The sequence below is a fragment of the Lithobates pipiens genome, unplaced genomic scaffold (assembly GCF_037356315.1).
Source record: "Lithobates pipiens isolate NorthernLeopardFrog02 unplaced genomic scaffold, aLitPip1_a1.2 Scaffold_3, whole genome shotgun sequence".
Classification (NCBI taxonomy): Eukaryota; Metazoa; Chordata; class Amphibia; order Anura; family Ranidae; genus Lithobates; species Lithobates pipiens.
In genome coordinates, this window is record NW_027507790.1 from 40,944,751 (window position 1) to 40,956,096 (window position 11,346).

The window sequence follows — 11,346 nt, forward strand, 5'->3', positions numbered from 1 at the left end:
CCCAAAAAAAAAATTAAAACAATATTTACGCTAAAAATACTCAAAAATCATTAATAGCCGACATAAACACAAAGTAACTTACAACATTCCTGCTAAATCTATAAGATAAAACTGTATTGGGTTAATAAAGCTCTGTGTGTGAATGAGGTCTTAATTATAAAATTAAGGGCTCATTCACATGGGTGCTATGACCTGTACACTGTGAATCAGGCCGGGTTCACGCTGGTATGACACGACAGTCGTGCAACTGTGGATCCGACTTTGCCCTGCGACTTGAAGTCTGGCATCCGTCCGACTTCAATGAACAGGGATCTGACTTTGATCCCAACAATGCCAGACACTGTCTGGTATGAATCTTTCGGGGGAAACTCTACACCAAATAAAAAAAAACGGCATGGATTCCCTCTCCAAGACCATACTGGGCCCTTCAGTCTGGCATGGTTTTTAAGGGGAACCCCAACGCTGAAGCCCGGCAGGTGAGGAAAGGCGACGAGCAAACGCCCCCCCCCCCCCCCGAACCATACCAGGCTGCATGACCTCAACATGAGGGGTGGGTTCTTTGGGTCAGGGAGGTGCTACGCTCCCCACCCCAAAGCACCTTATCCCCATGTTGATGGGGACAAGGGCCTCTTCTCGACAACCCAGATCCCGGCCCCCCACCCTATGTGATTGGGTATCGGGTACATCATACCCCTACCCATTCACCTAAAAAAAATGCAACAAAAATAAAAGAAGTACACAGGTTTTTAAAGTAATTTATTAAGGCGGCATCACATCCCATTTCTTTTCCCCCCTTCGGTTCTTCTCCCCTCTCCGGTTCTCCTCCGCTGATGTCTTCTAGCCCTCTCCGGTTCTTCTCCCTCTGTCCATTGTCTTCTACCTCTGCTGGGTCTCCTCTCTGCGCTGTCTTTTCCCCCTCGTCCCTCTTCTGATGTTGCCTCAACACGCTCTCCCAGTGTAATTCCAGATCCACCGTGTGCTATGACTTATAAAGATCCCATCATGCCCCGGGCAGTGACGTCACAAGGGGGCGTGGCCTCTATATGGCATTACCGGATCACCCTGCCCCATGTCTTTATAAGTCATAGCACACGGCGGATCTGGCAGTACACCAGGAGAGCACCCTCCCCCACATGTTGAGGGCATGTAGCCTGGTACGGTTCAGGAGGGGGGGACTGACCAGAAACTGACTGCATTGGTGTGAACTAGAGCTATTGGAATACATGGAAAACACTGTGCATGCATTTTTAGTGCACAAAAAAAGTGCACAGAACTGCATCTGGTGTGAACTGGCCCTCAGTGTCTTTTTTATGTGGCTGAATCTGTGTGTAGGCAGCCTATGTTATGCTAAGCAAATGCAGCAGTTGTATGAACACAACTGCAGGTCCTAATTTAACATGCCTGTGGGTGCAGGTGTATGGCCCCGAACACAGAGAGTGTGCATTTGGGGCCAATCACCCGCATCTGCACATCTGTTAAATTAGGACCCTCCGCTGTGTTCAGACAGCAGCTGCATCCTCGTATAAATGAACACAGTGGGGTTGATTTAGACTCCTCTCACAATTAATGCGTTTTTCAGGCGTTTTAGCACTAAAAATAGTAAAGCGCCTGAAAACGACCTCCCCAGTGTGAGAGCCCGTTAGAAAAAGTCCTGCAAGCAGCATCTTTGGGGCGGTTGTATACATCGCTCCTAAACCACCCCTGCCCATTAAAATGAATGGGAAGCGCTTCAGAAGCGCAGCAACATGGGCGGTTCCAACCCTTTCTTCAGCTGATAGCGGGGGTTAAAAACGCCTCACTAGCAGCCAAAAAGCGCTCCTTAAACAGTGCTAAAGCATGTGGCCCCAGTGTGAATGGTGTCTAAAGCCCCATTCACACCTTAGCGTAGCATTTTCAGGCAGAAAGTTGAGCAATTTTACCGCAATTTTGGCATGTTTTTGCCACGATTTTGTACAGGTCAAAAAGTTACTGATGTAAAAGGCATAAAAACGCTCAAATCTGCTTAAAAAAAAAGTTCCAGAACTTGTTTGAGCTTCAGGCATTTTGGAGCTTCTGGCTTCAGGCATTTTGGAGTGGAGATGTGAGAATAATAGATTTTTTTCCCCTCCTGCGTTTTGTAGCTTCAGGCTTCATTCAAGCTACAAAATGCTCAGATGTGAATGGGGCCTTAGGTCCAGTTCACAGCACATGCAGTCCGGTGTGTTTTTTTTTGCATCAAAAACTCATGGAAAGTAGGTTACAGTATATGGTTTCCAATGGCATAGTTTACACCAATGCAGTCAGTTCCAGAAAAAAAGTGGAACATGCTGCATTTTTCCTGCCCTGGACTGTACTGGAATTCTGTAAAGTGCATCAAAAACTCGCTGTAACACACATGTCCTTATTTAGGTTGGATTCACACCTATGCAGTTTTAGTGCTTTTTGCAGTTTGCAGATTTGCACTACAGTCCATATAACATGGTTTCCTATGGAACACGTTCTGTAGTGTAAATCTGCAAAATGCAAAAAGCACAAAAAATGCATAGGTGTGAATCCAGCCTAAAGGTTAAGAAAAAAGAGGGGGGAGAAATGCACTGGACTGCATCAAAAACGCACAGGAACGCATCAAAAACACGCATGCAGAAAAGCATCTGGAACACATCCGGACTGCGTTTCTATGGTGTGAACTGGCCCTTACTAAAAAAATGGAGAGTGCAAAAAGTGGTGCAGTTGTTCATGATAGCCAATCAGCTTCTAACTGCACCAGGTTTTGAACTCTCCAGTTTTAGTAAATTAACCCCAGTTAGTGATCAGGTTCAATCACTCATTGTGTTCATTCACAAAAGGCAGTGACTGGTAAGTATGACATATTTACTGGCCTCTTCCCCCGCTCTCCATCCTGAAAAGATCCCCTACCCTGTGTGCCAGCAGCAGCTAGCGGGAGGGGAGAGAAGCCTGCAGTGCTGTGGTGGTGGAGGTAACATAGAGGGGCCTGGGCAGCAGGGAGAATAGGGTCCTGGACAGGGAGCGTGATTGGTGTGGTGAGGGGGGAGCAATTACAGGAACAGATCCCCTGTGTGTCTTTCTCTGCAGCAGCTGAAAGCTGGTGGGAGGGAGAGGAGAAGAAGACAGCTTTCAGCTGCTGCAGGAAAAGACAGACATGGGATCAATTCCTTTAATTGCACCCCTACCTCACTGATCACCCCCTCTCCTGCCCACATCTGATTCCCCTACTACATGGTCCCCCTCTGCTGGCCCAGGCCTTTTATAGGAAGACTGGTGCTACCCTCTTAGCAGCGACCCTGTCCATCTCTGACAACACGAGGGACACTTTCCTAGTTTTAGCTTTGCACAAAGGTACCAGTTATCTTTCCCTAGATATGGCATTATCCTTGTTGTTGCTTTACAGACACAAAAAAGTTAAAGTGGTTGTAAAGGGAATTTTTTTTTTTTTTTTAAATAACAAACATGTTATACTGACCTCCACTGTGCAGCTCGTTTTGCACAGAGTGGCCCAGAACCTGTTCTTCTCGGATCCCTCGGCATCTGTCTCGGCTTCCCCCTGCAAGTACTTCTCTCGTTCATGCGAGCTTCCTCGCATGGTGAGAAGTACTTGCGGGCGCACTTCCGTGATACAGCCGCTATATAGCTGCTCATTGTATCACTCGGCCCCGCCCCCCCGGTATGCCGCGTCATTGGATGTGATTGACAGCAGCACGAGCCAATGGCTGCGCTGCTTTCAATCCATCCACTCTAGCCTATCAACGGCCAGGCTGAGCGGCGAAGAGGATGTCGGAAGGCAAGCGCGGGACTTTCGAGGGGTCAGGTAAGTAAAACGGGGGGGGGGGGGGGCGGCACTGTCAGATGTTTTTTCACCTTAATGCTTAGAATGCATTAAGGTGAAAAAATGTTTACCTTTACAACCCCTTTAAATGTTACATGACTGTAATACATTTTATACGTGCCCAGCGTGTTATCTGTAACATCTTTGTTTTTCACCACTGTACTATTACATTTTGATGTAAAACTCAATAAAAATCTTAATGCTTAATTCCAAGCATGCATGAACTTTTGTGTGACGGACTTGTGTAAACATGATCGGAAAATTGGGACAACAAATTTTTGTTTGCGGAAAATTGGAGAAGCTGCTAGCAAACATTTGTTGGCGGAAAGTCTGACAACAAATGTTTGATGGAGCACACACACAGTCGGACTTTCAGCCAACAAGCTCACATCCAACATTTCCCGTCAGAAAATCCGACCGTGTGTACGCTGCATAAAGTTTAAGACCATTATTTGATCAGTGTCTGTTATATAGCTGGAGGAGAATGTCTGCTCTTTAACTCACTCGTGCCCGGCCCTCAGGTGAATTCCTTAATCCAGCAAAATACTGTGGTTATGGGGCCTCCATGGATTGAAATACTGGTTACTTATAATAATGCTGCAGGGCCACCCAGCCTGGTCTAACCAGTACCCCTTGAAATCCTGTCATACTTGTTCCAGGCTTAAGTTGGCAATAAATCCGGCTGTGACTCCAATATAGAGACCTGTTTTTAAGAGACAGTCCCATAAGGGTTAGAGGAAAGAGAAGTCCACACAAGAAGTCTCTTTTCAAGGATTTACTAAAATAATAGACGCAAGGTGCAGATCCGCTTCCATCCGCTTACAGTTCCAAACAGTTCATAGGAATTTATGAGAGAGAAGATACAAGACAAGATACCTGCACTTACAGAAGGGGTATCCCAGAGTCTGGTATCCCCCAAAAAAGAATGTGAATATTATGTGCTAAATTATTATAAAAGTCCTACAAGCTACATCCAGCTTCCACCCCAAGGAGAAGCTGTACGCTATACTGTATGCTTTCCCACTTGCATGCTAGTCTACCCACAGGAGAAACTGGATGCCATTCTACTCATGGTGACTACTGCTACCAATCTCAGGAAGCTCTCTGCCTTCCTACCATATCCTTACCCATGGTTACTCTCTCCTAGCACTTAACCCAAGCAGCTCCTAAGCCAAATATCACTTGCAAGGAGGCATCTAGTGAATGGATGAATGAATGAATGAAAATATTTGTAAAGGGCACAATGCGAACTGAATCGCCTCAAGGCGATGTGAAGAGCTTAGTGGTCATCAACTAGAAGAGGAAGGTCTTGAGTTTTTTCTTAAAGGCCTGGTGGTTTTCTTCCAGGTGGATTTTGGTTGGTCCTTGGACAGCAAATCTCCGATTCCCCTTCGATTTGTACTGTGCTTTGGGAACGAGGAGGAGATTTTTGTTAGATGATCGTAGACAGCGGTTTGGTGTGTAATAATTTATTTTCTCAATTAGGTATTGAGGAGCGTCTTTATGCACGCATTTGTGGGTGAGGCAGAGGGTCTTGAATAGTGACCAACCAGGCCAACATATATGCCCTACCCTACATGCTTATGCTGTGCATGTTTTAGGTCAATGTACTAATAGTATTACTGGTCATAGACCCCAGAATGTTTTAGGGATGTGCTTGTATGGTCTTGGACATAGATGCATTATATTCCTTGTCTGCTTTGTTCTAGTCAGAGGCTGAATATGAACGGACAAAGCAAGATGCTTTGAAATTTGCTGAGGAAATGAATGCAGAATATTGGTCTGTCTCTGCCAAAACAGGTAACTATATCAACTGCTAGTAATCAATACAATTCCAATGCATCATACATAGACAAAATAACACATATCCAATGCAATGAACAAGTAAATATGGGGAAATTCTATGACTTATTTCTTTTCTCAGGTGAACATGTAAAGGATTTCTTTTTTCGGGTGGCAGCTCTGGCCTTTGAACAGTCCATGAAAAGGGAGTTGGAGAAGAGCAGATATATCACAGCACAGATTGGAGCTGGCAGTCTTATACGTATGTGTGACTGGTCTTATATTTTATACTGGGAAAAGTGTGAATCTGTTAACATTTTAAGCTAAATCCGGGAAAAATCTGCATGGTTCATAAAGATTCATCAACCTCTTCTAGGTTAAAGAGAAAAGCGAGTAATTTGCCTCCCTGTTTTCTGGGTGCTGATATATAGTGTCACCCAAAGACACACATTTGCTTCCTATCCTGGAAGAAATGAAATCCCATGTCAATTAGCTTCAGTACAAAGATCTGTATATGCTAAATCAGGACTTTATGGGCGTGAGCCAATCAAATGATCAGAAAATTAGATTTCTTGGGGCATTTTGTACAAAAAAGGGTGCAGGTCTTCTTTAGGGTTGCCATGGCAGCAAACAAGCAGCATGTCAATTTTTTTGGCAGCTGTAGAAAATGATAGTTGGCTGTAAATTGAAATGGTGGAATCATTTTTTAATAAAATACATAATGGCTTGTTTATATCATAATTATGGTATATAATATATATATATATATATATATATACAGTATATATATACAGTATATATATATATATATATATATATATATATATATATATATATATATATATATATATAAAGTGGGGATTTCTTTATTATCGCTTATACTTGCCAAGGTACATTGTTTTCTTCCATTCATTATATTATCCTTTGCAAATTGCCAGAAAATGTATTGCTGCTTAGCTTCAACCTAAGGAGCTCATTAATGCATTTGCTTGCAACTGAGCTGCCCATAGTTGGTTTCATTAATGCATTTTTCTTATTTTTTTAGTTACTTCTATACCAAAGATACAGAATGTGCAGAGTTAACAAATCTTTTTTTTTTTCCGTCTTTCTAGATCTTGAAGGAAATTCACCCGAGAAAAGGGAAAATGATTCCCAACCTAACATGAATTGTTGTTAGACTTTGACTGCCTACAGAACAGACCACTTAATACTCTGCAGCTCTTATTGCCACCGGCAGTGTCCAGGCAGCACAGCAAACCACATGAGTTTCGTCTAAATTGTGACCAAACAATGAAGCTCAAATCCCTCTTTGGGCTTTTAGAGACAAGGACAAAACATCTTGAAGTCTGCACTACATTAAGATTTAAGGTTTGTCTAGCCTGCAGCACAGCAATAATGTGCCCCTTGCATCAGGGCCGCTCTCCATCCTCCCTGGCCAATTTCTGCATCAGCAAGTTCAAATGTATAATCTTACATTATGAAGCTAAGATGACTTTCAAAAAAAAAAAGAGACAATAAATAAGAATATTATAAATTGTGTCTAAAAAAAATGCCAAAGCCATGTATTATAGATTTGTATGTAGTTATTCTCATTTCTAAAAATAATAATTATGACATGAAAACTCAACTGTTATTGTTATGGCCAGACCTGGATTTCTGCATTTTCAACGGGTGGTGGCATACGGTGGAATGGGCTGCTAGGGGGCACAAGCCAACCAAGCATTAGGGTTCATTGAATAAAAGAGTAGAGCATGATTAATTTGCAAAGGGAATTTTCACTTAGCTTAGTAAATAAGGTGAAGCTTTTCTGACCGCAATAATACAATCTAATGCAAGCAAAAATCCTTTTTTTTACTGGTAAATGATTGGGCATTTTTTTTCCAAACTGAATTTTCACCACATTTATGAAGCTGTAAACATTCCCTTTCAAAATAAAATTTTCCTGCAAAGTGAACATGCTCAACTCCTTTAGTAAATAACCCCCATTATGTTACAGACTGTCAGTAGACATTTTTGTGAATAAAAAGTATTCCAGTTTCCACAGCTTGCACATCTTTGTTAATTGAATAATGATCTGTGTACCGACAGTTCCCTTAGGCCGGATTCACACCTATGCAAATTGAATGCGGATTTCACCGCACCCAATTAGCATAGCAGGAGAATGTGACCAGCTCTCTATGGAGCCGGTTCACATGTCTCCCGGGGCGGCTGCGGAACACACTGCACATAAACGCTGTGCATCTTTTCCTCCGTTTCAGGGCCGAATTCAGGCAGAGATTCTGCCCTGTTCTCCCTTTCAGGGACGGACAGCATTGCTGTGCGATCTGGGGCTGGTTTAGGTGTGAACCGAGCCTGAAAGTGTATGTTACCCCAACATTTCATATTCATGATCTGTTGTACCATGTACTTGTGTTAAAGAGCACCCTGTTCTCTTTGCATTTCTTCCTATGCTTGAAATATCTGGTGATCCTACCAGACCCCCTGCTTTCCTATTTCAAACTAATCACGCTAGGCATAGAAGCACATCTTTCCCAGTGTGGTCAGTTTTCTGCTGTGCTGGGAGTACAGCCTACCTGTCCTCCAATGGCCAAGACATGAGCTGACACACCCCTTTTTCACAGAGAAGATCAGTGTCCTGCTGTTTTTCCACCCTCACCTCTCCAAGCCCCTTATGCAGCTGAGAACAGAGGTCACGTGATCACTTAGGGAAGAAAGTTTTTCTTTGTTTCTGTTATAAAATTTTGTAAAAAGTACGTTTTCTCCTTCAATCATGGGCATTGATGAGGCTGTACTGACAGGCACTGATAAGGTGGCACTGATGTGCACTGATGAGGTGGCACTAATAAGGTGGCACTGATGATGAGGCACTAATATGCAGCACTGATGGGCACTGGTATGCAGTAGTGATGGGCACTGATAGATGGCACTGATATGCAGCACTGATGGGCATTGATAGGCGCACTGATGGGCACTCATAGGTGGCACTGATGGGTGCTGATAGGCGACACTGATGGGCACTTATAGGTGGCACTGATGGGCACTTATAGGTGGCACCGATGGGCACAGATGGGTGGCACTGATAGATGGCACTGATAGGAGGCACTGGCAGGCATTACTGATGGGCACTGATTGGCATCCCTGGTGGTCATGGGTGGACATACCTGGTGGGTATCATGGGTGGGAATCCTCAGTGAGTCTGCATTAATAATCAGTGCAGACCCCCTGTCAGGAGAGTAGCCGATTGGTCAGTGCAAGTGGAGGAAAAGCCGAGAAACAGCTCCTTCTGTTTACACTATGATCAGCTGTGATTGAACACAGCTGATCACATGGTAAAGAGCCTACGTCATAGGCTCTTTACTGAGATCGGAGATGCGGTGTGTCAGACTGACACAGCACACCAACGACCGCCGTGCTGCGTGCTATTATGGCTAATCCTGCTCGACTTCATATGACACCCAGTTAGGATAACTTAACCACTAAAGAATGAATGGCAGACCTATTTTAAACAGCAGTGGAAGGTTGCACACTGTGGATGGTTGCGGGTGTGGGAATCGCTGCGGTTTCGGCATCCTCAGCCACCTGCAATAGTGTAAACCAGGCCTTTTTAGCCAAGTGAGTTTCCTCTACTGGGACATTATATTTTGAAAGTGGTGTCTGCAGCTGATTGGCTGTACCTGCTGATCAAGGAAAATCTTTTTTCCGGCAGGGCGTACACATACTGAAACCGGCTAAATCAAATGAATTTCGAAGAGTGTATGGCCAACTTAAGGACGTGCCTTGGTTATCTCTGCATTGCTTCTGCATTGTTCCAATATTCCCTGAGGGCTGGTTTACACCAGATGCATGGAATTGCGCATAGACCAATCAAAAATCCTTGTTCTCCATCATGGCAGTTCACATCACCACGCTGCGGTAACCTGCACTGATAAAGAAAAAAATACAACATGCAGTATTTTTTTTTTCAGTTCACTGTGGTGCAACGTGATCTACCACATAGGGTAGAACTGAATGAAATGTCTAACAAAAAAAGCCTACAGTCCCATACAGGGCTTTTTCTCTCAGCGAGCAGGTGAAGGAACTCCGACCTTCACCCTTCGTTTCTGCTCCCTACCTGCCCCTAAGCTCCGTTCCTTGGTTCCACCTCCTACCGACCTCCCAGTACCGCCCATTTTAGAGAATACAGAACCATTTTTGTTACTAAGAGATTTGCAGGGAATTTGTTAATGATAACAAAGAAAGACAGTAAAATAGATCCCCTGCAGTGAGCAACAATAGACCTTACCCCAGCAACGATAGACCCCCCCCCCCCCCCAGCAATGATAGACTTCACCCCAGCAAAAATAGAGCCCCACAACAAAATACGACCCCAGCAGACTGCATCAATAGACCCTCCAGGAGGCAGCAACAAAAGACCTCTTCCTCAACAGTAGATCCCTCCCAGCAACAATCCCCCCCACCCCCCCAGAAACATAAGACTAGCAACAATAGACCCCCACGCAAAAATAGATCCCCAGTGACAATAGATCCCCAAGCAGCAAGCATCAATAGACCCTCCAGCACACCCCAGTACTCCTTGCATACATTCATTGCTGGAGGTGCCGGAACTGCGTTCCCCCACGTTCCTGCTGAAAAAAAGCCCTGGTCCCACACCTCCCAACATTTTGAGATAGGAATGAGGGACACCTGCTAACAAATGTATGTAGGCACAGGACACGCCCCCTGACACATCCCCTTAAAGGAGAATTAACAAAAAAAAGGTTAATTAAATCCACAAAGACTTTTTTTTACGACTACTATTCCTTTATATTGGCTTTTAAAATATACAAATGCAGCAATTTAGAAATCGGATGAAAGGTTTAACACTTTTTGAAAGATAAAAAGTGCATTTAATATACAACTATATAGATCAGACCAAAATGAGGGACAAATGGTGGAATGAGGGACATTTCTCCAAATCAGGGACAGTCCCTCCAAATCAGAGACAGTCCGTTCAAATCAGTGACAGTCTGTCCAAATCAGGGACAGTCCCTCCAAATCAGGGACAGCCCGTCCAAATCAGGGACAGCCCATCCAAATCAGGGACAGTCCCTCCAAATCAGAGACAGTCTGTCAAAATCAGGGACAGTCCCTCCAAATCAGGGACAGCCCCTCCAAATCAGGGACAGCCCCTCCAAATCAGGGACAGCCCTTCCAAATCAGGGACAGTCCCTCCATATCAAGGACAGTCCCTCCAAATCAGGGACAGTCCATCCAAATCAGGGACAGCCCTTCCAAATCAGAGACAGTCCCTCCAAATCAGGGACAGCCCTTCCAAATCAGAGACAGTCCCTCCAAATCAGGGACAGTCCCTCCAAATCAGGGACAGTCCGTCCAAATCAGGGACAGTCCCTCCAAATCAGGGACAGCCCTTCCAAATCAGGGACAGTCCCTCCAAATCAGGGACAGTTGGGAGCTATGCAGTCCATAGGCACTGCTGCCTTCACTGCTGGGATGAACCAGCCCTGAAAAAAATTCTTACATTGTATCAACTGACGTTCATTCAGTCTGTGCCACAACTGACGCACTAGTAAGTGATTTTGTTCATATCAAAATCATGTTCTCAGTATCATAAACAGCCTTTATGTAATGTTTATCAAGTTGTAAAGGTAAATCACAAAGTATAATTGACATTTTTATAAATATATATATATATATTTATATATATATATATATATTTCCTGCAAAGTGCTCTCTGATTGTAA

The 11,346-nt window shown here is 44.1% G+C and overlaps 1 protein-coding gene across 1 annotated transcript in view; it reads left to right on the forward strand.

The window, feature by feature from the left end:
* Positions 1 to 8,355, forward strand: part of RAB36 (RAB36, member RAS oncogene family) — a 50,368-nt gene extending 42,013 nt beyond the window's left edge. The window contains exons 8-10 of the mRNA XM_077461531.1: positions 5,533 to 5,623; positions 5,748 to 5,867; positions 6,718 to 8,355. Coding sequence (XP_077317657.1) covers positions 5,533 to 5,623; positions 5,748 to 5,867; positions 6,718 to 6,782 — 276 coding nt within the window. The 3' untranslated portion in view covers positions 6,783 to 8,355. The remainder of the gene's footprint in view (positions 1 to 5,532; positions 5,624 to 5,747; positions 5,868 to 6,717) is intronic.
* Positions 8,356 to 11,346: the final 2,991 nt, after the last annotated feature.